The sequence below is a fragment of the Catharus ustulatus genome, chromosome 9 (assembly GCF_009819885.2).
Source record: "Catharus ustulatus isolate bCatUst1 chromosome 9, bCatUst1.pri.v2, whole genome shotgun sequence".
NCBI classification, from domain to species: domain Eukaryota; kingdom Metazoa; phylum Chordata; class Aves; order Passeriformes; family Turdidae; genus Catharus; species Catharus ustulatus.
Window position 1 is genome coordinate 6575857 of NC_046229.1, and position 25039 is coordinate 6600895.

General features: G+C 44.0%; 3 protein-coding genes across 3 annotated transcripts; 2 read left to right on the forward strand and 1 right to left on the reverse strand.

Moving 5' to 3' along the window:
- On the reverse strand, positions 1 to 8931 carry BTF3L4 (basic transcription factor 3 like 4). Its single transcript, XM_033067201.2, has 6 exons — positions 8825 to 8931; positions 7625 to 7688; positions 6687 to 6800; positions 4532 to 4733; positions 3257 to 3316; positions 1 to 2433 (listed from the first exon to the last, which is right to left on the reverse strand). The coding sequence occupies exons 2-6, from the start codon at positions 7676 to 7678 to the stop codon at positions 2387 to 2389; spliced, it is 477 nt and encodes a 158-aa protein (XP_032923092.1). The 5' UTR covers positions 7679 to 7688; positions 8825 to 8931; the 3' UTR covers positions 1 to 2386.
- A 542-nt stretch (positions 8932 to 9473) lies between these two features.
- Positions 9474 to 18918, forward strand: TXNDC12 (thioredoxin domain containing 12). The gene is made up of 7 exons (XM_033067203.1): positions 9474 to 9692; positions 11651 to 11711; positions 16272 to 16324; positions 16804 to 16877; positions 17434 to 17503; positions 17593 to 17676; positions 18083 to 18918. The coding sequence occupies exons 1-7, from the start codon at positions 9602 to 9604 to the stop codon at positions 18157 to 18159; spliced, it is 510 nt and encodes a 169-aa protein (XP_032923094.1). The 5' UTR covers positions 9474 to 9601; the 3' UTR covers positions 18160 to 18918.
- On the forward strand, positions 13027 to 16836 carry KTI12 (KTI12 chromatin associated homolog). The gene is made up of 3 exons (XM_033067202.1): positions 13027 to 14333; positions 16272 to 16324; positions 16804 to 16836. Exon 1 carries the CDS (start codon positions 13027 to 13029, stop codon positions 13747 to 13749), a length of 723 nt encoding a protein of 240 aa, XP_032923093.1. The 3' UTR covers positions 13750 to 14333; positions 16272 to 16324; positions 16804 to 16836.
- Positions 18919 to 25039: the final 6121 nt, after the last annotated feature.

The following is a 25039-nucleotide window of genomic DNA, read 5'->3' on the forward strand; positions in this document are numbered from 1 at the left end:
TTTTCCCACAACAGCCTCGATGGGCTCCTTTTAATTAAAATCAGTTTAATGATTGATAAGCTCTAGTATTTCCAGCAGCAAATCATAAGTGGTTGACTGTTTCCAGAGACAGTGAAAAAACTGAAGATAATGTAACTACATAAGCTAGCATAGTTAGTTGGTTTACTGGTTGTCAACATAGGAAAAATTTGAGGGTTTAACATGTAAATTCAAGAGCAAAAACTAAGTCAATATTTCATAAGAATCAGAAAGTTCAGCTATATAAACTTACAGAATCATTGTTTCCAAGGCTTACTTTTAGTCTCTCACAGAATTACTTTTGACATACTTCCTACATTAGAACGAACAAGCAGGAATTTTCAGTATCTGATTAGTATTTAGGAAGGGGATGTCCCATATACCAACTCCATACAGTTGCTGCTTGGAAGGGTTCTTCCTTTTTGTGCCTCTTAAGCAAAGAGAGGAACACTGCAAATACCTGTGCCCTCGTGTCCTTCCTTCGCTCCCTGGGCTCACAGAGGCAGCAGAAGGCAATTCCATGTGCCTGAGCACACGTTTGTGGAGACATCTCCTCCTTATAAACAGAACAGATCATCTGCAGTTGATCAGCCACACAACAAACAAAAGTTTCATTCAACACCAGAGAGAAAACAGGAGTGAGTATAGGGAGTGTGAAACCTTAGAGCTCTAACGGGACCCTCCCTGGCTTGGTCACTGTCACCAAGAATGCAGTGCTGTCTCCAACAGCTGCTGCATCCACCTGCTTTCCTCAGCCAGTGCTGGTGGGAAGAGCAGACAACACACAGGAGGGAGCATTTCCTCTTTTGTACTGTTATTTTATTTTGTAGTAAGATCCACGCAGTATATAAAATATAACAGGAAAAACTGAATGAAGCCTAGAAAACGAACCGAGGAGTTCAGCTGACGAACCACTACAGCTCTGCTTCCCTGGGTTCATGAAGTCTCCAGAACTCATGGACTGTTTGCTTGTACTATTACAGTTCTCTAGCATATGAACCTACACCAAAAGCTGATATGTTCCAATTAAGCCATAGTTAAGTGACAGATGTAGAGGAAAAAAAAAAACCAAAGTGGCTTTTGTAAGCCACAGCTGCCCTTGACAGAGGTTACAATGATGTCTAACTATACTGTAATGCACATTACATCAATAACCTTGAAAGAGCCTCTGAGAAAACAGCTTCACATTAAGCATTTTAAAGAAAGGTCATAAATACTGCACTGTACCAACAGTACCTCCCAATGTCCTCCTTATGCCTGAGGAGCATTTGTGTTTTGTAAGAAGCTACTACGTAGATGACACCAAACCTAGAGGTAGGTTATAGGCCAAGGTAAGTTACAGGCAAAAAAAAAAAAAAAAAAAGAAAAAAAAAAATCCCTTTAGAGTTAGTCACTGCACAGACTGCCCAGCAGGAAGCAAGGCAAAGTGTCAACAACTCTTTCCTCCCACCCTAAACATTGCTCACACAGTGCATTTAGTTCCTAGCGCCCTAAGAATGAGAGTGGATCATCAGCTGCTAGTAAATGCAGTCATGCCAAGAGAACAGCTTGAAGTTATTCAAGCAAAAACCTGTTACTGTGCAAAACTGATGCACTGGACTGTTACCAACCAGACCTCCAAGGTTAGGAAGTGACCTGACAGTAGAGAACCAAGGTGTTTTTCTTTTGACTGGGAAATACTTCAGTAACCATCAGGAGAACATACTGCTAAGCCTACATAGAAGGAGTCAAATATCAGCTTGTATCAAAACTTTAGACACAAAAAAAAGAGCACATTTTGATGAGACCAAGTTTTTAAAAAGTTACTGTACCAAACAAGCTGCTAAAACAGCTCATCTCCCCTAAAACCTGGGATCAACACAAGGTTGATAACAAATATGTGTACACTGAGAAACACACCTGCAAGTACAATAGTTACAGCAAATTAACCCCAAGTTTTAATGGTGTAATGCCTTCAGGTCACAAAATCTGGACAAAACGTTAATCTTAACTCCCTCTGTGCACTATTTGGTGATAATCAAAGTAACAATGCTGAAGATTCATTTTATTTCTACTTCCAAAGGAAAAGGGTAAATGGTTAAATATGTGTTCTCCAATTTGTTCTCCACTATACGTACACCCACACACATACACACACCCCTCAAACTGCACTGACATTTCTTTTTGACCAAAAGAGTAGATCCTGGGAGCAAGTGCAAAATGCAAAATCAACTGACAGAAAATGCTGAACAAACAGCATCATAAAAATACAAAATATTTATATTACTGAACTATTAACAGATGATGTTCTCTGTTTCTTTAAAACTTTGGAACCACATAGCTGATTTCTTAAATCTAGTCCATGCCAGCTTCCAGAACTATTAATGTTTTAGTTAGCTTCATTCTTTGATGCTTCATCAAAATTTTCTACGAGATCTGAAAAAGATGGAGATATTTAATACAGTAATGCCCAGTAAGATTACCTTTGCAAGTTTAATGAAAATGCATATAATTACAGGAAAGGTTAAGTAGTACTTAATTACACTTAGGGAAACCATTTCTTTATGGGCAGATTTCAAAGGGCTTTAGAAAATATTTTTTAAATGTACACAAAGAACTTGAAATACAGAAACACTCCAACAGTGAAAATTCTAACATCAAGTGATCAAGAGCTGATTTTCAAAGGTGCTCTACTAGCTGCAGTTGAGTTTTGAACATCAGCATTCTTTAAAGAATGCCTGGTGTTTTAGAGAATTGAATTTTATGCAAGGTCACAAAGAAATAAACCAGTGCCAGGACACAAGGAATTGAATCTCTGGTTCACACCTCTGTTTTCACTAACACACTATCCTGAAGAATATAGTGGAATGTGGTTATTGATGAAATAGTTATTCACTGGCAAATAAAGAACTTATGATCTTTCAGACATTGACATAAGCCTTTTTTCTTCAGCTACAGAAATAAAAATTGCCATTCCAGACCTTGATATAAAAACAACCTGATAACCATGCCAATTATCATTTTACAGTCCTAAACCCTGTTTGGATCTTTAGATGCCTCTTTGACCTCACTGGAACTATTTTAACCTAGTTTCACTCATAATTGAGGTAGTTGCACAAAGTAATCCCTTTTTCAAAAGTTGGAATTCCAAGCTGTCCTATACAAGAAGTTTCTTTTAGCAAGTGAGGAGTATAATCATTAAACTCATTAATCAAAACATTTATATATTAAGTGGACATAAAAGTGTGCATTTGCCTACCTGGGACATCATCATCTTCTTCATCAATATCTTCAGATTTTGGTGCTTTACTATCCAACACTATAAAAAGAAATATGGTGCTGAGTTTTCATGATACAGAATCAGGGACACTCACACAACAAAATAAAAACCATACATGAGAAAAAACACAAGCATTTCTCCAATCCCCAACAGTGACACACAAATGACCAGGTACTGAAAATTAACAGCATGACCAGAAGGTTTCCTTGGGGGCATTCTGACAGCAAAGCATTAGCAGAGCCATTTTCAGATGCTATGTGGTATTCATACAATTTGCAGTAGACCAAATGATAAAGAAAACCACCAGCATGACTCAATCTTCTACATGAAGTTATGTGTTTCAATGCAACAATAATATGGCACCCACCAGTGACCAACATACATGATTCAAATATGCTTATCATGATCCATCTCTTCTAAATATTAGAAGGTGTTTTACACATCACTAAAGAAGAAAAACAAACCCTTTACTTTCACTTAAAGTCTGAACATGAATGCTGGAGGAATTAAAACCGACTTAAAAGTAATAATTATTTGTTGGAAACATTAGAACAGGTGATGTATATTCCATTCCAAACACAGATAACTGCAACACATCCAACTACAGTCATCCTAATGGCCATAACAGTCTAAACTGGAACTGCACCCAATCTTCACTTTTTAACTGTAAAATTACAGTAATAGTTATACCACAGACACCCCTCCACCCATGACCCCAAGGTTTTAACATTAATAGAAAATAGTGAATCACATGCACAACTGTGATTTGGCTTTTTTAGCTTTCTATTAAAACTTTGATTTTTAACTAGTTTTTTTTAATGTCTTGGTTGAATTCCAAAGTAAACTGTAGAGCAGAAGAACATATTTCTTCTTCTGTAACTGCAACAGAAATATATTTTGTATGAACAAAGAAGACAGAATAGATTCCCTGACAAGAAGAACTGGTTGAGTTTCTCCAAGTGAAAACATGAACTTGCTTTCCCCTAAGCATTCTGCCATACACAGCTGTACACCTGCTATCACAGCATGCCAGACTTACCTGTTTCTTTTAAATCAGGGCCTGCCTATGTAATCTTGAATCAACAAAGATAAAAAGAAAATTTTACCCACCCTCTACTTCCACAACAGAAGCAAATAAATAAAAAGCACACACTGTGACTTTTTAAGTCACAGGCTGTAGTTAAATTTGGGTTAAAACTTTTAGTACTTCACCTGTCCTTTAAGTCGGCTATGAAAGATTCCAAAAAGACCTACCTTGTCTTGGGAATTGTTCAGCTAACTTCCTGAGACTTGTTAAGCTGTCAGCACCAAGCTGGCTTAAGATGCCCGGAAGCATTTCTGTGATCGGTTTAGCCTCTGCATGACCAGTAATTGCAAAAGTGTTGGCAGAGAGGGAAGCTTGAACCTTGGGGTTGTTGAAGTGAATAACTGTTCCATCATCTTTTATCATGTTCACCTGTTTAAATATATTAATAACATTTACCAAAGTGTTAAAGCATCTTATTACACAAGCATGATAACTAAAATCTAGATTTGAAATATCAAAAATTACAGAACTAGCACTCTTCCAAAAGGATAATATAATGATGAAAGCACCTGGAACTAACACCAACTAAATTCAAAGCTCCAACAGCAGCACCTTGCCACATCAGGTTAAGCCATTGCCTTTCCTGGTGTGTCACCTACCAGGAGAATGTTCCTGCTTCTGCCCACTGGCTCAGGCGGGGATGCACACACAGCACTGGGGGATTATGTACCAACTGCTCTAGAACAGACTTGCAATAATTCCAAGAGGGCTTCTAAGACTAAGGACAGCACACAGTGATCCTGCTCTTTTCCATTTCCCTAGCCTTCTAAATCACAATTCTATTTTACTGCCAGTGTAGTGGCCTGCTTTAGATAGTTGAAAAGCTTTTTCCTCTGGGCATGGCTAAACTATTATGCAAAAAATAATTGTCTGACCATAGGAAGAGAGTTCTACCCATCCAAACAACAGTGATATTCAACTTACATGAAAAAACTATTAAGTAATGTTTTTAAATTACAGGGAGAAAAGACTGATTCAGAACTAAAGATGAGATCTAAAATACAAAAACATTTAAGTTCTCAATCCTTGCATGGCAGAGTTCCAAATATGTTTTGAATAGGAAATCAGGTGTGTTGCTTTCCTGCAAAACTAAGCAATGTCCTGTCCCTTGCCCATGGGGAAATGGTAAAGGCTTCAAGCACAGTCATCCTGTTACTTAAAAGCCTCTTTCAAAATGACACAAATGTGTTACTCATGCTTGACTCAACATTACTCTTCTATCTGCATGAAGCTTACCAAGGTCAACTTGCGTTCACTTGAATAAAACATTCCACAATTATGTCTCTTGCTATCAAGGTAGAAACATTTTGCATCATCTTCCTACACACTGAGATATTTAAAATCCTTAATAACTGTGTCTGAAGAAAGATCCTGTGCTCTGTGCAGAAAAAAAATCCCTGAATATACACTAAGAAGAACCATGTCTTTTTTAAAATTCATATAGCTATGCATATTTGTATTAAGCTTAAGAAAACAGACAAACTAAACTGTTTTTGTAACAGTGGGCTGAAAACTTAAATGCAGATTTGGTGCAGTTTGCCTGCGGCTTTGGAAGGGAGGAATGCACTTAGTGACTTCTGCATGCACCTTGCAATCCTGCTTCAATTAATTCATCACAGATTGAATATTGCACTTCTTTAAGCAGGTAGTACAAGTACTACAGCCACATTGAGTTCATGATGGAGAAACCTTCTCCTCTTATGTATGAGGGTGACTCTCTACACTGTTGTAGAAAATATATTTTATTAATACATGTAAATTAGAGATCTGAAACCATCACATTCCCACTTACATTAGTACAGAAGTTGCTTCTGTAGAGTCTCTGTACTGTTTTAAGAAACATGTCCTCTAACTACTGCAAATAATTCCAGCAATTTTTGTGTAGTAAAAGGTCCTAATTTTGATAATACAGACTCGAGGTGTTTCTAAACTTTCCTTCATATTCTGCACCACACTTGCACCAGATGTGTCTGTACAGTCCATGTACATTTATTGTTCTCTTTAGAGCAAGGTAATCAAGTTCACAAAAGTCAAGAAGGAAGAGAAGTTTTGTTCTGCAATGAATTCAAGACACACACACAGAGCTTACTACCTCCACACACATGGCCTGGCCAGTAGAACCCTCAGCTTTCCTTCTCCAGGTACATACACGTTCATGCCAATGAGAGAACAATACATCAAACAATTTTACCTCTCAATAACCACATCTATAGGGTTTTGCTAGGAAGATAAAACAGTTGTCAAAACCAAAAGCAAACCCCACCACCAAAACAATAGAGTGAATTTAATTTCAAGCAGGAAACATTAATTTTTTCACTATACCTCTTCAATGCCAGCAATGTTATTTACTGCCAGTTTTTTGAGGGAACTTTGAAGTTTTTTGTCATCAGCTGTAGCTGTTCTGTGCACCACCTTCTTCTTTCTGCGAGCTGTTCCCTGGGAAGAATCAAGAAACAGTCAGCTCAAAATCTCTCAACACTAATTGCAAAAGACAGGCCACACTCTGAGCAACTTGAAAGTTATGAGACATTTCTGTAGACAAAAACACATCTCAACTTATTTCCCTTTACCTACAGCTTTGGCCACCATTCTTAATTTTAAGTTTTTTCTTAAGCATAAAAGAAAAGAAATACCAAACAGCAGCATATTTTTCCTTCCACTAACCCAGACTACAAAACTACTACTTAATATTAAGCAATACATAACAAAGTGTCCCCAAGACATTTTTCCCAAAACAAAGCATAAATACAGCGATTTAAATGGTCCCACTTTGGCAACCAAGTCATTAACACTTCCTGAGTGTTCCACAGACAGCAATTTTGGAATTCCTGCTTTACAAACTTTTGTACAATCATCCCCACAACAGGGGATGAGCCGAACAAACACGCCTTTTTATTGGTGATATTAACTACCCACTAGCTCAGAGAAAAGAAACAGTTCAGTGTACAGCCAGTGCCTGAAGCAGGCACAAAGAAGAAAATCCCCAACAGGGAGACCAGAAAGGCAGAACTGGAACACCCAACAGGTGAGCTTAGCTGAAGCTTTCACAGGTCACAACAAGTCATTGAATTAAAACAATTATTGCACGCTTGAAACTGCTCATCCAGCAGTTGTGAACTGAAAGAAATTTGCATTTCAGGTAGCTGCACTATAGGCCAGATCACACAAAACCTGTATTGGTCAAGCCTGGGAATATTTTTTTTCTTCCCTTTCTAGGAACTTCAGCCTGTTTTCAAAAGCATCTCTGGTGGTTTTCTTACCTTTCCTCCTATTCGGACCTGCGCTTGAAGCTTGGCCAGCTTTTCTTGGTTCATAGTGTTATGTCTAAAGAGCAAGAACAAGTTCAACTTAACCATCAAAACAGTAACAAAAAAAAAAGCCACAGCCCGTTTTCAGAGCACTCTTAGAAATGCAGTGGATTTTTCAAACTTCTAGAATATCACCCAAAACAATGTGTTAAACAAACACACATACACAGAGCTTTAAAGCCACACCACCTAAGCAATCCATTGTGGTCCTGCAGTAGGAAGGACCCACACTGAGCTGAAGTGTCTGTACCACAATGAGGAAACTCGTCAGGACACTTCATTCTGCATCAGGCCAAAGTACTAACTTCCAGGATGCCAATTTACTGCTGGAAGTATTTAACTGAATTACTGACTCCAACCAGACCCAAATCAGCATATACACAACAACTGGGGCTGGGAAAACACCCTAATCTTTACGGGGGCCCAGGGACAGATTCACCACTAAACTACCTGGAATAGTATTCATATAATGAATCTGTGATACTTGTCACTAATAAGCGAGATCCAAAATCTGTGTGGGCATATTTGCTACATGAACTTATGGCAGCTCTTCGTCCAATTCTGGGATGACTTTTTCAAGTAAGTAACTGGGAAGTTAGTCCAGCGCTTCTCCCACAGGTCAGGTGGGACCTTTAAAGGCTGAAAGTCCTGAAAATCCATAATGGATGAAAAAACGCCTCAAACCTTCCAGCAAAAGGAATGGGATTCGCTGCTCTGCCCCAGCGAGTGATCAGTGAATGATGGGGAAGTCTCCGCGTGTGCTTTGTGCCGGGAACGAGCGGGAGGAGCGCGGCAGCGAGGCACGGATCGGCGCACGGAGGGACCCCGGGGGCGGCGGGAGAAAGGGCTCAGGGCGGCTCGCTGGGCAGCCCCAGAGCACGGGGAGAGGGAGGGGAACACGGCTCATCCCTCAAGAGCCCGTGTAACCGGGAGTGTAACCCGGAGTGTAACCGCGGGAGAGCCGCGGCCCCGCGAACCAGGGCAGCCCCCGCACAAGGGGGTCGCTCGCTCGGCCTCTCTTCGGGGAACGGCCCAGCACGGCCCAAGGGGGTAGGACCGAGCTGCTGCGGTGCCTGCCCACCTCAGGGCGGCGGGAAGTGGCGATACCACGACGCGGACACACTGGGACGCGGGAACGGCGGGCCCCCTCACCTGAGCGCGGCGGAGCCCCCGTACCAACACGCGGCGAGAACAAGATGGCGGCCGAGGAAGGAAAGAGAGGCGCACAGAGAAAGGAAGCGCCGCGCCACGTGACCGCGCCAGCCCGCCCGCGGATTGGCGGCCACGCCCACTTAATTTACATAGAGGCGGGCCAGGGTGCGCAGAGACTCCTGGGAGTTGTAGTCTCCAGGGAGCAGGAGTCGCCGGCGCTCCGGGGCAGGGAGCGGTGTCCTGTGACCCAAACCCGGGACGCGGCGCTTCCAAACGCGTCACTACTCGCTCTGTCCCATTAGTGAACCCTCCCTCACACGCTGCCCTTGCGGTCGGTTTTGCCTTCCCGACACTGGGCAACTCCGGGGAGCAGCGCGACAAAAGGATGTATTTGGAAAGGAGAAAATAAATCTGGAACCACCTCCCTCCCACCGCTGCCTGCCCCCGTCGGGATAACGCTGGGCTTTGCCCAGGGGGAGTAGACAGGGCTCTGGGACCCCGGTGCGATGACTCCTGCCTCGGGGGTCCCGACTCCCTGTAAGGAGCTCAGCTCATCCTGAATCCCCCACACGGTTCCCGCCCGGTGCCTCCCCTGGCACGCCCGGGCCGAGCCGTGAGGGCGGCGCACCGCCCACATCCGCCACACATCACTTCCTGGGCTTTAAAAATCTGGGGAAAAAAAAAAAGAGGAAAAAAAAAAAATCCAGCTAAGCGGGTCCTGTCCTGTCCGGAGGTTCGGGGCCGTTCCCGGGTGTCGCCGCTGCCCGCGCCGACACCATGAAGGCTCAGCCCGCGCCAGCCTCCGTCCTCTGCCTGTGCCTGGTGTTGGCGGCCTGCGCCGCCTCCGCCGCGGGAGGGCTCGGAAAGGGTCAGACAAAAACGCTTTCTTCGGGCTTTCCCCAACTTCTGTCCCCGCTCGGGGCGGGTCCGGTCCCCTCAGCCCGCGGGGGCAGAGAGCGCAGGGCTCTGGAGGTGCGGGGGGCTTTGCGGGGTCTCCGCTGTCGTGGTTCGGTTCTGGCTGGAGCCGTCCTGAGGGCTCCCCGGGGAGCAGCCCCTCGGTGCCCCCGTGCCGAGTGCCCCGTGCCTGCCCAGCCTCCGCCGGGCTCCTGGCAGCCGATGAATGGCCCTTCCCTCCGCCCTCGGCTTCCCTTGTCCTTCGTGACCGCTCCTCACCTCGCTCTTGGCTTGCCCGGGCTCCTGGTCTAATTACCGTGTCTAATAGCCCGGCTCACCCGGGGCCTGAGCTTCACCCCAGGTGGTGGCTTTGCCGTGGAGGTAAATCTCCTCCCCTAGGCTGGTTGTAACCAATTTGATCAGTGACAGCAAAGCTGTGGTGTGGATCCCAGCCAGCCATTCACCCTGTAATTCCCCAGATGACTTTCATTCAAAAGATACATTCTGTAATGTGTTGGGAAATGCTTTTAAAAACACACTGAAGCTCACCACAAAGTGAGGTTTGTTTTAAATATAGAAAAGCTTTTGAAAAGTGTTTCCCAGCTAGAACAGTAGCAGGTTTTCCCTGTTTTAACATTTTGGCCTTTGACTGAAATAGCTGACGTGTCAATATTCTGGGTAAACGTGACTTGTGCTAATCTAGCTGGGTTTTGCTCTGGGATGTTGAGCTGGTACAAACTCAGCCCTGTGTCCGAGGCTGCTCAGCAGCTGCTGTGTGGGTGTGAGGGGACAGGGACAGGCATCCCCACCCTGCTGGGAGCTCATGTTTGATGTGTTGCATCACTTAGGTTCACACTTGCTCCTATCAGCAGAGATCAGGTAACACAAACACTGTGCCACTGTCCTCACCTCCCGGATGCTGAACTGAGGTATCCTGAAGACTTGCTGATGCTGTTTTAGGCTTTCTCCAACTTCTTTGCCACAATTGTCTATTGGAGACAGTGTCAGCACTGGGCAGTCTGTGGCTCCTGATCTCGGTGTAGTTCCTGAAATCTGCTTCCCTCAGCACCTGACTGATATGAACCCTTAGGGATGGGAAGGGGCAAGCTGAGGCTCCTGTTTGGCCATCCAGGACAGTAATTGTTAATTACTGGAACCAGGATCTCTGAGGTGGTGTTCCAAGAGAGTTCCCCTTTCTACAGCTCCTGGATCTCCTCTATCTAAGCTCTCCAGGTGGCTTTTGGCCACATGCTGTGCTGGCTGCTAAAAAACCAACCCTGGCAGTCGCTGCTTTGCAGCTGTTAAACACACACTGACTCACTCTTAAGTCAATTGACATAACAAGACTTGTTGTCTGGATGACAGATAAAATTTTAGTTCAGATAAAAGCTTAGTTCAGTCACTGTAACACTCAGAAATCTGTGTAATGCTGTTCTTTCTTGCTCTTCCATGATATTATCATCAGCAGGAATACTTTGCACGATAGCTTTAGAGCAATTAATGATCATATGTTGGCCTAGAAATTTTTAAGTTTCAGTTTAGTTCATCTTCAGTGGATTCAGGAAGCCAAATGCTGGCATGTTTAATTTGTCATTAATCAAATAACAAATGTTCACAGATTGAAAAAGAACGGAGATTAATCAGAAGGCATTTCAATTTTAATATCTGTTTGAGGGATTTTAGTGTCATTTACATACATATATAGAAATATTCATGAGCATGGTATGTTTTTGTTAATTAATTTCAATGGGATTCCTCATACAACTGTGTGGGCTGTAAGTAATTGCAAAAGTCTTTCCTGAACTGGGGCTATAGTTGGCTTTAAAAAAAGAATATAAAATGAGTCGAAAATATTCTCGAGGGTTGGGCTCTTTGCCTCTGTTAGCTGACATGTTAAATTATGCAGCATTTCTAAACCCTTCTCTCTGGCAGGTTTTGGAGATCATATTCATTGGAGAACTCTAGAAGATGGGAAGAAAGAGGCAGCAGCCAGGTATGTTTGTTAGTTTTAAATACAGAAATGTGTCTTCAGAAGCATTCACAAAGGTTCTATTTCAGCCCTAAATTTAACCATAGAAAAGAGTCTCTATTACCAAAAATGAGTGTGGTTTAGATCCTTAGACTCTTCAGATCCCTACAGCTTATTGGAGAGAAAATACAGAATTTTGTTAACTTTCCTAAGGCACCACCCAGGCTTAATCACTGCACTCAAATGATTGAAGCCCTGGCATGTCTTTGAAACAAGAAAATAATTATTTATCATAGTAAAGAAAGATACGGTTCTCAAACACACAGGTGCAAGTGGTGCTCAGTACCCTTAAACTCAGCAGTGCTAAGAGCTTCCCTAAAATTCCCTGTGCCTCAGATGAGGCCTCAGTATTTTGTTTCCATCTGCAGCAAAAATCTGGGAGTGACAGAACCTGGTTTGGACTAGGCTTAAATTCTATAAAAAATGACATCTTGACTTTTTATTTTTTTCTTTCAGAGTTTCTTCTGCTTCTTGTTAAAATGCAAGAAGGAGAATGGCATGCTTATAAATTCTACTTGTATTTTAGCTTTATAGCCTGACAATGCTGACATGAGCAGAAATTGCTCATGCCTTCCAGGTTTGTTTAATTTAGCTCTGCTCTCAAACTGATCCATATGGCAAGTTCTGCACTCCAGTGTAGACACTGAATTAACCCAGATGGTACACTTCAGAAGTCTTACAAGTTTAGCATTTTTGAAAAAAGTAAAAAATTAGATGATTTCAGTATTTATAGTTATAATTGTAGCATTGCTTTGTAATGCAGCAGAGGAAGCTTTAAAATGAGGCAGAGGAGAGTGGAAGAGATGGCAAGGTCTGAGCTGTCAGGTTTAGTCAGGATTAGTGTTCCAGCTCAGAAAGACCCTGCAGCAAGGGATGGGATGGGTGTGAACCAACTCTCTCCTTTCATTGCTGATGCACAGATCTGCTCGCAAAAGTACAATTTTTTTCCTAAGCCTGACCATAAATAAGGAGATGAAAAATTACACAAAATTATCTGGGATGCATCAAGTGAGATGCACCAGAGCCGGTGGTCTAGGAAGTTTCAAACCTTCGATTCTGTAAACTGCACAATGTCGTGGGATGCTGGGGACGGCTCAGTTTAAACTCCCTGCGGGCGAGGGCGCGGTCCCTGCGTTCCAACAGCTGCTGCGATGGCTTTTTTAAGCGGGACGCCGGGCAGGACGGTGCCCGGGCTGCGCGGGGCCGGGCCGAGCTGCGGCTGGGTGTGACCGGCGGAAGCAGTCGCTCCACGTCCGGGTCGGGTGCGGCCGGCGGGGCGATGCCGCTCGTGGTGCTGTGCGGGCGGCGGGCCAGCGGCAAGAGCCGGCGGGCGGCCGAGCTGCGGGAGGCGCTGGGCGGCCCGGAGCGGCCGGCGCACATCGTGGCCGAGGCGGAGGGCGGCCGGGCGGCGCTGCGGGCCGAGGTGGAGCGGCGGCTGAGCCGGCGGGACGTGGTGATCGTGGACGCGGGCAACGAGCTGCGGAGCATCCGCTACGAGCTGTACTGCGCGGCGCGGCAGGCGGGCACGGCGCGCTGCGTGCTGCACTGCGCCGGCGGCGCGGGCGGCCCCGACGAGCCGCCCTTCGAGGAGCCCGAGCCGAGCTGCCGCTGGGACCGGCCGCTGTTCGCGGTGCGCGGGGACGAGGCGCTGCCGCTGGGCGCCATCCGCGCCGCGCTGTTCGAGAGCGCCCCGCCGCCGCCGCACCGCGCCACCCGCACGCAGCCGCTGCAGTCCTGCGGCTTCCTGCACCAGCTGGACCGCGTCACCCAGGACGTGCTGGCCGCCGTGCTGGCCGCGCAGAGGAGCGGGGCTCAGCCCGGAGAGACCATCCGCGTCCCCGGCGTGGCCGAGGGGCTGGTGCTGAGCCGGCCCGTGAGCGTGGCCGAGCTGAGCCGCCTGCGGAGGCAGTTCATCACCTACACCAAGATGCAGCCCAGCGATGAAAACCTGCCCCAGCTGGCCAGCATGTTCCTGCAGTACCTGAGCCGCAGCATCCAGTGAAGTGTCGCATGTGGCACCCAGCAGTGGCGGTGGTCCGGCCCCGAAATTCTCGCAGCGGGAAGAATGTGCCTTCAGGGCAGAGCCTGCAGAGCCGGGTCCCGCTGCCGCTGCCGGGGATCGGAGCGCTTGGCAGCAGCAGCTCTGGGGAGATGGGGCCGTGTCCCTGCAGCAGCGAGCCAGCATTGCTGGGGGATCTCTAGGGAAGCAGTTCCTCAGCTCTGTGTTCTCCTCACTGGCATTCTGCAAAAAGGACAGCTGCTGCTGCATCCCTAAGCAAGTGAAGTCTCCTGTGGAGATGCAAACCTCAGTAATCAAATAGTGTGGCGTGATAGTGCAAAAGGTGATGACTGTAGGGAAAACTTTTTCCCCCACATTGGCATGTGTATGCTTGGAATAAGAAGATTGTTTTTCCAGAGCTTCCTCCAGATAATATCAAACTACAGAAGAGACTTCAGGTCCAGAAGTGGAACAGGCTGTATTTTTAGGATGTGACTGTTTCAAAAAATCTGACTGAGCCCAAGAGATTTTCAGCTCTGCTCTGCCAAAGGGTGCTGGCTTAACAAACTCAAACTTCCCTGTTCCAGGTCTAATAATAAAATGTGTGCCTTAAATAGAGTAAGGTCTTAATTTACCTGCAGGACTGTTTTACTGAAGTAACTTGGCCATGTCTTTTTTCTTCAAGGTCATCATTATAACCCCCTTCAAAACACAAATTGCTTAAGAATCAGTGCTGTCATAGGAAAATTGAGCTAAAATGACAGTGTCTGTTCTGTGTGGAACTCATAAGTCTGTACTGGCTGTGATGGGTGGCTAAGTTTCCAACAATTTTGGGTAGAGCTTATATAAACTTCTAACTTTCTGGTGGATGCTTCATTCTTCATTCTAATAAATGGTGGCCTTTGGTTTTAATTTAACGTGTAGTGCTCACTGGGATGAAATGGTGAAGTGGGGCAGGAAGGGTTACTTCAGTTACAGTGTCTGTCTGACACACCAGCTGCTAAGAGGCTGCAGAACTGAGAAATTATTATTAAAATGTTTTTATGTAAATAAGTTTATTTTACCAGTCCAAGCAAAGAGAATAAAGCTGAGAAAACACATAAATTATCTCCAGCCTCTGAGTTCTCACTGAGTAAGAGTTGATATTTCAAGGATGTGAGCACTTTCATTTAGAATCTGCTTTTAAAATATCTGTTTAAACAGTGTGTGGCAGTACCAACCACCAGACAATTGAACTCTTTTAATATGAATCACTGATCCTTGATGATAAGGACAATCTTAAATCCAGTCTTAAATCAGCCTCTCCTCAAGAAAGAAACAAAGTAATTTTGGACTCTCTATAGAAATAAGGGAAATAAGTGGTTTTTCATCATCAGGGGGAGGGCACTGACACGATGCAAGCTTTACTAGGGAAATGCTCCTTACTGCAAACAGATACAAAGTGGATGACATATCAGTTAATTATAGATGGCAAATATGTGTTTGAACAATTCTAAATGCTAATGTCTTCCTTTGAACCCTTTCCTCATTCTAAAGTTCATTACTGAACACTGCTAGAGATTTCCTTTCTTACCTATTTAAAGCTAAAGAAAAACTCATACATCAGTTCTACTAGTAATTAGTGTTGTGTGCAAAGGTGTTAATAATTCATGTGTATGAAAATTTGACTTTATTTTTACCCCCTAATATGGTGCAGAGTTTCCAGTCAAGAGAAAGTTTAGACTTTGCTTTGCTTGGCAGATCCTGAAAGAAGTATCCATACAGGATGTTCTCTCCAGATTCCTTCCTTTCCTTCATCTAGTTTTAGGCTGTTCTTACTATTTTGGAAGCCATATTATTATTATTATATGGAAACTTAATCTCTGGGTAGCATAGCTAGTAAAGGTAAAATGAATTCTTTGGAAACAGTGAAAGCAAAAATAACTTTGCTCCTTTTGTGTTGCTCTTTATTTAGGCTGCAGTTCCTCCTGGGTCCCCTCTTCTTCTTAGCCCTGGTGCTGGACACATCCATCACAATCAGTTTCAGCATACAAATATGTAGGAAGCCATGCAGGCAGCCAAAGGGTTTGCTGGGTTGTTGGCTTTGCTGGTTGCTCAGTGGAGGGCCTTAGTCACAGGAGGTGACTGAGACATGTGGGCTGTAATGGGGAGAGATTGTCACCCACTGGGTTGCCTTGAGCACCCACCAAAATGCATCCTGAGGTCTCTCAAGCAGCTGCTGTCATGAGCCATTTCCAGTAATCCAGAGGGAAAAAAGCATGAACTGTTGTGTATCTGAGAAATCTAAATTAGGAAGAGAAAGTCTCCTCCTCTACACAGGCAGTTACTGGCTGGCAGCTATAATAAATTGTTTTATCACATGTTTTAAGATTGGGATAACTTTTTGCAAGACAAACTTAGAGCACCACATAATCTCTTTACATTTGACTTATTTCCCATTACATTTAGCCTTTGAGGAATGCTTTACTGTTAAACTGTACATGTAATAGAATTTCTTTGACAATTTTTTTTCTTCTTTTTGTTAGTGGTTTGCCTCTTATGGTTATCATCCACAAGTCCTGGTGTGGAGCTTGCAAAGGTAAGTGCATTTAAAACTAGAGCTTGCTGAAATTTCTGATGAACCTTTGTATAGAAATCATGTAGCCATGAGAAATGTGAGCTCTGCATCCAACATGTAACTAATGGTATTTGTATTTCTTTGAGAGTGGTATAATATGGCAGTGCCATAGCAAAGGAACAAGCTGGGTGTATGGGTAAACCTGAAAGGATGAGGTAGTTGAGTGGGAGTGGTGGTTCACAGGAGGATTTCAAATACAACCACCTATGTTTGCTGGGCAGGCTTCAGCCCCTGGCTCCAAGCAAGAATTGCTTCAGGTGCCTCCTGTTCCAAGCCTGGCTGGAAGGGTTGGATACATATAATCCATTTATTCACTGCTTATTGAAAAGTGCCACCTCTCCAGAGGGAGGGATGAAGTGGAGATTTTGATACTGACCTGAAAATCTGAAATATTTCCCACTGTTTTTACATACCTCTTACTTTAATTCTTTTAAATTTAGCTTTAAAGCCAAAGTTTGCTGAATCCAAGGAGATCTCTGAACTTGCCCATAATTTTGTTATGGTCAACCTTGAGGTAGGCTGCCTTCTGCTTTGTATCCATGTTCTGCCTAGTAATGAAACATTTGGAATCTGACTCAACTGATTGCACCCTGTTTTGTGTACATCTTAAATCCTGCACTCCTGAATAGGCATTCAGGATTGATTGATAGAGCTCATTGCTTTAGAAATACTTTTTTTCCACTCTGATTATTTTAATTGTGTTTATAAACCTGGCTCTCTGTCATTGTCTCTTTAACAGTTTGTACCTTGTGTGAATCAGTTTCCACAAGAAAGGAATTTATGTTCATTCCCTCAGTACATATCAAACATTTCTGCACCATAGTGGGGTGGGTAATGCAAATTGACAGACCAGAAAAAATATTATTATTTTCACAAATTATACTTATGTAGTAAAAATATCTGTCTTCCCTTTGAGAGTGTAGGATACTGCAGTTACTTAGAATCTGTTCAAGAGGTGAATTGCTCAGGGTAGAAGGAATCTGAAGGCAATAACTTGTTTCTGTAAAAGGCACCATGTTTTGTTAGAAGTCTTGCTAATACCTCTCCTCTCTCCTGCCTTGCTGTGGTAGGATGATGAAGAGCCAAAGGATGAAGCCTTTAGTCCTGATGGAGGTTACATTCCTAGAATCCTCTTCATGGGTGAGACATCCACAGCTGTTGTGTTCTTTCACAGCTCTGGGTTCTTACTGTTTCCATCTAAATTTCCTGTTGGATTTCTTGTTTCACAGACCCCAGTGGAAAAGTCCATCCAGAAATCATAAATGAGAGGGGAAACCCCAGCTACAAATATTTCTATACCAACGCTGATCAAGGTATGTGCCACGTTGTTTGAAGTGCATTTGTAGTGAGATGAAGCTTTGGCAGTGGAGAGAAATGATGTTGGAGTATGACTGGGAGTGGTTAAATACAATGTGAGTGATCCTCTAATGCCTCAGGAACCACATTCAGAATCAAGATTCACCTTAATATTTACTGAAAGTGTAGGACCTAATTTTGTCTCCAATCCCATTATAGGAAGTCATGGAATTTGCATGATCCAGCCACACATAGTTGGGAAAAGGGTGCAGGACTGGTTGTTTTGTTTTTATTTTTTCTTACAGATTAATCTGTAGATTTACATTCTGTAACTGTGTTGTTTTAAAACACTTTCATTGCCATTTCACCTTGATGTTTTCACCCTGAGATTAACAGCTGGTATCTCTCTGTGTAATCTTTCAGTTGTCCAAGGGATGAAAGAGGCCCAGGAGAAGCTGACAGGCGACGCTTTCAAAAAGCACCTGGGAGATGAACTATAATGAATACACTGAATGAGACCTTTTCATCACTTCAAAACTGAGAGGAAATGATTAAACAGACCAAGAATGTAGATGCACTGAAGGGATTTAATTCCCCTGTCAACAATGTTAGGTTAAACCCTGTTTGGAGTTCACACACACACAACAGTTACAGTGTTTTCTCTGCCTGGCAGTTTACACTGTGGTGGTTCTTTGCAACTGGGTAATGTGCAAACACATCAGTCTGTGTGTTTGAGCAACCACTAATATTTGGTGTTAAAAGGGAGGTCTGAAGGGAAAATGCTCTTTGAGGACAATGTGATGGGAAAAGCTAGAAATAGCCATCATTTTGACACTAATCAGGGTTGAATCTCTCTTTTCTCACTGATATTATGTGATCCCATCGTTTTTACTGGGCATTCCCATCACTGGGGCATGTTCCTGGGCCAGTTGTTTCCTAGATACACAAACCCATGAATTCTGCCAGTACACCAAGTAGAATACATTTCATGAATGTCCAAGTAGCATGTGAATTATCAGCTCTGCAAATGTATTTTTGTGTAAAACTGTGTGATTCATCTTTATTTGCCTTTGGGCAGAAATGTAACTTTTTTCCTTCTGCGCTCACCTTTTGATTGTTCCATCAAGTGAGGGTGGGTTATGTTGAAGCTTTACGGGGTTTCCCCTTTTATTCTTTGAATGTTTTTGGCGAATGCCTTGCCATCACATTGTACTGTATTTTTGTACCAGGGTGAAAAAATTAAACCTTTTTAAACATAAGCATGCAGAGAGTGTTCTGTGGTTAAGGGCATAGCTTTACATTTATAAGCATGGGGTGTAGGTTTTTGTTTGTGTTGCAGATTGTTAATGTTCATTGTCACAGCTGTAGCTTTCTCATTTATGTAATTAAGAGACATCATTTGTTTTTCCATACAATTACAATTCAGCCATTCTTATCTACCCATACTGTTGAGGGCAATGTGTTTATTTACTGCAACTGAAGAGAAGAATAGAGGGGAGTAAATTCACCCCTCTTGACCTGCTGGGGACACTTTCCTAATGCAGCCCAGCATGCTATGGGCTTCTTTGTCACATGGGTGCATTGCTGGCTCATGATCAGCTTGTTCTCCACCTGGATTCTCATTTTCTCCTGTGCAACAAAACAGATTTCCAGACTGAACAGATTTCCAGACTGAACTTGTGCACAGGTTGTTCCTCCCCTGTTAAGGCACTTTGGATTTCCCTTTCTTGAATCTCCTGGCAACCCTCTCTGCCCATTTCTGCAGCCTTGAGGTCCTCAGTGGCATCACAAACATGGATATCAGCTCCTCTGCCAGCTTTGTATCATCTGCCAGTTTGCTCAGAGTTAAGCACCAACCAAGAGTACTCCAGTAATGATGAGCCTCCTTCTGACCAGCTGTTCTGCCAGTTTTCCATCCAATTCACTGCCCATTTATTTAGGTTGTACTTCATCAGTTTGTCTATGGAGATGCTTGGGGAGACAGTGTTGAAAGCCATAGTAAAGCCAAAATAAACACCACCCACTGCTCTCCCCTCAGCCACCAAATTAGTCATCTCTAGCAAAAATTTCTGTCCAAAAGACACTTGCCATAACTTCCCATAACAAACAAGGAGATCATTTTCTACAGATACTTATTGAAGAGCCATCTGAGGACATTAGGTGAGGAAAATCGTTTATGCAATAAACCCAACTTGTCTACTGGATCCATTTTTACTATTCAGCAGCATTAGGAATTTTACTTTCCAGACCAGTCTGTCTAAGGAATTTTAAGCACTGAAATTCAACTGGGTACTAAAAGACAAGGACTCAGTGGAATTAATGGGATTATTGCACATTGCAATTATCCTGCTCAGCTGCTAATAGTTACTCTGTAGGCTTTATCCTCTGCTTCTCTTGCAAATTGTCTAATAAATTAACAAAGGAATTGAACTCAGCAGCTACTCTCAAGTCATATCAACCTCAAAGTAAATCTATATAAGCCTTAAAAAAGGGTTTATGTTGTGCAAAATATTCTTTTTTCTCCCAAATAAAAAAACAGTTCCTATCTGATGCTCATTTTATTTAGGGCTTTAGATTGACATGACTAAAAAATCATTGCTATGGCTTTTTCACTTGCCACCAGGGGGAGGACTCTGCGTGTTCATCTGGGCTAGGATTCAACAAATCATAATTAAAAAATGTTCTCTGATGCAAATTAGCAGGGTGCACCTCTGTGGGTTTCCATGCATGGTTTTGCAGCAGCCCTGCCCTGCTCTTTTCTCTGCAGTGAAGCTGCAGCCTGTGGGATATACACATCAAGTGTCCCTTTCTTTGCAAGATGCTCTGATGCCTGAAGCAATGTGGCCTCAAAGTAATTTTTAGAAAGTTCTTCATCCACAGACATCTCCCTTCACTGACAGGCAATGTGCTTCATCCTCTGCATTTAAGACCCCCTGATCCAAAATGATCCTCCTTCACATCTTCTCTCATGCATCTCCTCTCCTTAGCACTTCATGCCTTCCAGACTTAGTACTTTGGAAGGAAAAATTTATTTCATGACACTTCTTCCTTTGTTCTTCAGCTGCCTCCTTTCTCTCTAATCCTTTCTACCCTCTGCATGTTCAGGCACAGTGAGCTGGTACAGCTTCCCCACCCTCTCTTTCATTTGCTCTTTTCTAGACCATGTCTTTGTCCTCTAGCAGGATGGAGCTTGGCACTTGCTGGCCTGCTTGGTGTCTAGCTGGGGTCTGAGTAGAATATGATTTATGTGCTGTCACAGCTTGATTTCTAGGGACAGCTGGTTAACTTGTGTAAAAGCTGTTTCACACCTCTGGATTGCAGGGTGAAACTACTTTCGATCTGTCACTTAAGTATTTTTCACTTTCCTACCCATTAGTTTCATACCTGGACATTTTTATTGCTATCTCCTACTGCAGATTCTTTAAATCCTTCTTCTTTATAATCTTGATAAGCTGTTACAGATGGTTGGCATTTTCTTCTGTGCAGAGGGATCCACCCAGCAGTTGCTTCTTGTATGTTGTGTGACTTTCTGCACACAAGGAGGTCCCCAGGGCTTAGAGAAGCTGCTTGCAGGTCAGTGTTTCCTGTAGCTCTGTTTGAAGCTAAGGATACACTGCAGCACTGCTCAGTAACCAAGGCCTCAGATTGGTTTGCCCCCATCAGCTTTGTTCCTTGTGCTGCCCTTCTGTGTATGACTTGCAGTAGCTTAAATGATCACTTCTTCAGATGCATCTAGAAATCCCCTTGGATTCTCAGCTTCTCTTCCTTCTATGGTGATAAAAACCCAAAGACACTGCAAAATTCTTAGTAGAGACCCAAAGAACTGCCAGGCTAAATCAATCTCATGTGAACAAACATGCTGTCAAGTCCCTTTCTTCCAGAAAAAACCTACAGAGGAAAAAAACCACGAAGTTAATCAAGGAGTGCCTGGATTGCAGCTCCCATCTGGCTGCCTGGGAGCAGAGGTTGTTCTGTGCACCTGAGGCTGGACAGGCTTTAAGGAAGTGTTAGCTGGAGACTTTCCTTTGCCATGTTTAGCAGCAGGGAACAAAACTGCAACAACCAAGAATGCCTGCACGGCCAGAGTGTCCCATCTGTCATCCTGGCAGGCTGAGTTTGGGAGTCATGTACTTCGAACACACTTTTGTCCCTGTGGCTGTCTGCTTGCCGCCATGTCTGGCCTGTATCAAACTGCTAATGAGCTTCATTCCACTCAGAGCTCACTTAGAGCTCCTGTAATGAATAACTCTGAACTGAAATATTATTAAACCCCTTTGAATATGAGGTCATATATCGTTGGAGGTGATGAAACTTCTGGTTTGGTGAGAGGAGAGGTATTTACACTCACGTTATGCTGTGATATTTATTTGCAGCTGACCTGGTATTATGCCTGCTTGGCTTTGCCCAGCCAGGAGAGCCACTCCAGGGCTATTCCTTGACAACCGTCGCTATAGGTGGATCTAAACTTGAGGTGTGAGGATGGAGATTCAGAAAGCAATAAAGATGGAATTACTCTGAGCAGAGCTCTCTCCAGAGAGTGCCATCAGGAGGGGAAGTCACTGCAATTCCATGCCCATTTCAAGGACAGCAAAGCCAAAGATGAAGTTTCTCTAAAAGGTTGTATCCCCTTTTGAGACAGCTGTGTGAGTTGTCTTTGGCACTGACTGGAGAGGGAAGGTTGCTGCCTGGAGGGAACCAGGAAACAATAATGAAGGTCTGTCTAAATGTTAAAAGTCACTTTGTCTTAAAACTATTTGGTGTATTAACCCATTCCCACGTTCCTCCTCGAAGAAACAGGTGCTGATTTGTTAAGCAGTTAGTCAAATAATCTCAGTTTGCTTTTCCTCTCAAAGTTTGTCTAGAGCAAGGTGTGGCTGTGCACAGTTCCCAGGCCTGCCATTGTCCAGGGAGCACCACTCCTGCCATTGCAGAGCCAGCCCGGGGCCACCACGTCAGCACCACCCCAGGAGGAGGAATCTTCACTGACAAGTGCCAGCCAGCCCCTGTGACCTGTCACAGGCAGTGGGAACAGGGACCAAAGCTTGAGTGATCTCTCCAAGCTGTGAAAAATATCATGGCACTGTTTTGTGATGGCAAAATCTGCAGTAAGTTCCTCTGATTACAGATAAAAATAAAAAATACAGACCCCAAACTTCTCTGCTCACAACTATGCTGGAAGCAGGGACTGGCTGACCTGTGCTTACAGCATTCCAGGTTCTGACTCAGAACAGTGAGAGAGGCTGTCACACACCAGCCTGTGCTGGCTCCCATCCCAGCATGGGCCACAGGCATCAGGAAAAGTGCAGGGAGCAGCAGGATGTGGGAGCAGGCAGGATGGGGGGAGCAGGCAGGGTTTGGGAAGCAGGCAGGGTTTGGGAAGCAGGCAGGGTTTGGGAAGCAGGCAGGTTTGGGAGGCAGGCAGGTTTGGGAAGCAGGCAGGGTTTGGGAAGCAGGCAGGATGGGGGGAGCAGGCAGGGTTTGGGAAGCAGGCAGGATTTGCGAAGCAGGCAGGATGGGGGGAGCAGGCAGGATTTGGGAAGCAGGCAGGGTTTGGGAAGCAGGCAGGATGGGGGAGCAGGCAGGATTTGGGAAGCAGGCAGGGTTTGGGAAGCAGGCAGGGTTTGGGAAGCAGGCAGGGTACAACCTGCTCATGGGATCTCAGGTGGGTGGGTGCTGCTCCCATGTTCTGTTTTCCTCCTGCCAGCACAGGAATCTCCTCCATTCCCATGTCTCTGCTGTGATGTGGGGAGTGAAGAGGAACCAACTTCCTTGAGTTTCCACCTTCTCAAAAGGTCATGATCCCATTGTTACCACTCCAAGTCAGGGCAGGGGAGGAGCTGGAGCAGAGCTAAGGGGCAGAGTGTGTGGACTGAGTTTGGCTAAGGCTGTAGGTAACACTCATTTTTGGACCATTTTGCACATGTACAGCATGAAGTAGGTAGATGTGCTGCAAAAATATTAATTGATAACGACTGCAGATGTTCTCCCTGCTTTTTGAGAGTGCTTCAGGTCACAACATAACATGCTGTGCATGAAAGAAGCTGCACTGGCAGCACAGTGAAATTTGGATGCCACTTTATTGTGCTATTTCTGATACTATGAACAGTGTTCAAAGAGCCACTTGTGAGGATTTGGGTGCATTATCCCTGTTAAAGGGATTGAAATTCAAACACATCCTGGGGACACAGCATGGGCCTTACATGCTCTTTATTGCACACTGAAGTGGAGAAGCACCTAGGAGTGCTGCCTATTCAAACAAGGAGGATTTTGTTTGTGGGTGTCTTGTTTTTACCTGGTTCCCATAGACAATAGCTGATTTAACTGCTTTGATGCTGCTCTTGCTTTAGGAATAAATAAATCAATACATGAATTGATAGATTAATTTTTTAAAATTCCCTTTTCAGAAAAGATTAATTTTGTTACTTCAGATCAATTGCACTCTGTGAGGATGCAGTGTTTTGAATAAAAAATGTTGAGAGAGTAGTAGAGTATGTATGTTGTGCTTGATAAATGTGCTCTCATGACTGCTGTGAGAGAGTGAGATGGATCCACATGTCAGAAAACAAGATAAAGCACAGCATCTGCTCTTCCACCTCCGTGTGCTTGTGGGAGTTCTTTCCTGTTTCCTTATTTCCCCATCTATAAATCTAAAATAACAAAGATCTCCCACACTGGAAGGGGTGTCAGCAATTCATGACCATACACATTAAAACCTGGAAGGGAAGTGCACTAGGAGAGCAAAAAATATTCACACCATAAATTATAGAAACAGGTCTAAACAAGGTGATAGACAGCAAAAATCACTACATATTCTCCTGTCTCCTAATTATCTGGGTGCATGCCTTCTTTTGGTTATCCCTGGCTAAGAAAGGGCTTGTAGGTAAACACTGGTGTTTCAGGGGAGGCACGAAATCTGGAAAAGCCTTTGGAAATTAGGACTGAACAGTGGCTCTGTGCTTGTGGCTGTGGTTATGGGGTGTCAAATCAGGTGATCACTGCCAGATGCCCAAGTGAGCCTCAGCCATGATGTATCCTTTGCATCAAAGGTGCAGGAATGTGCCCATGACCACCTGCATTCTGTGTTGGTGCTTTATAGGGCTGTGGGATCACAGTGACTTTCTAGACTGAGCATCAGTCAGCAGACTGAGAGAAGAGCTCTACCCATGTTGGGTTGAAGAGAAGTCAGGTTTTGGCGAAGGCAGAGATCAGCTATTCCAGAGCAACAAGAGGATTGCAAGGAGCTAGAAAGACTTCAGGTGTCAAGCCTTCTAGGCTGTCTTTGAAATACTTGTTTGGGATTTTGTTACACTGTTGATTATTTCTAGTTGCCTACACAAAGCTGACAATTTGCTTAAGGCTTAAATCAGGCCTGGTTTATAT

Excerpts from the sequence above, each read along its gene's own strand:
- BTF3L4 (XM_033067201.2), bottom strand. The coding sequence starts at position 7,678 with ATGAACCAAGAAAAGCTGGCCAAGCTTCAAGCGCAGGTCCGAATAGGA. Across the intron at positions 6,801-7,624 it reads AGGTCCGAATAGGAGGAAAG|GGAACAGCTCGCAGAAAGAA; the intron begins GTAAGAAAACCA and ends GATTCTTCCCAG. Across the intron at positions 2,434-3,256 it reads AGAAGATGATGATGTCCCAG|ATCTCGTAGAAAATTTTGAT; the intron begins GTAGGCAAATGC and ends CATCTTTTTCAG.
- KTI12 (XM_033067202.1), top strand. The coding sequence starts at position 13,027 with ATGCCGCTCGTGGTGCTGTGCGGGCGGCGGGCCAGCGGCAAGAGCCGG.
- TXNDC12 (XM_033067203.1), top strand. The coding sequence starts at position 9,602 with ATGAAGGCTCAGCCCGCGCCAGCCTCCGTCCTCTGCCTGTGCCTGGTG. Across the intron at positions 9,693-11,650 it reads CGCGGGAGGGCTCGGAAAGG|GTTTTGGAGATCATATTCAT; the intron begins GTCAGACAAAAA and ends TCTCTCTGGCAG. Across the intron at positions 17,677-18,082 it reads CTATACCAACGCTGATCAAG|TTGTCCAAGGGATGAAAGAG; the intron begins GTATGTGCCACG and ends GTAATCTTTCAG.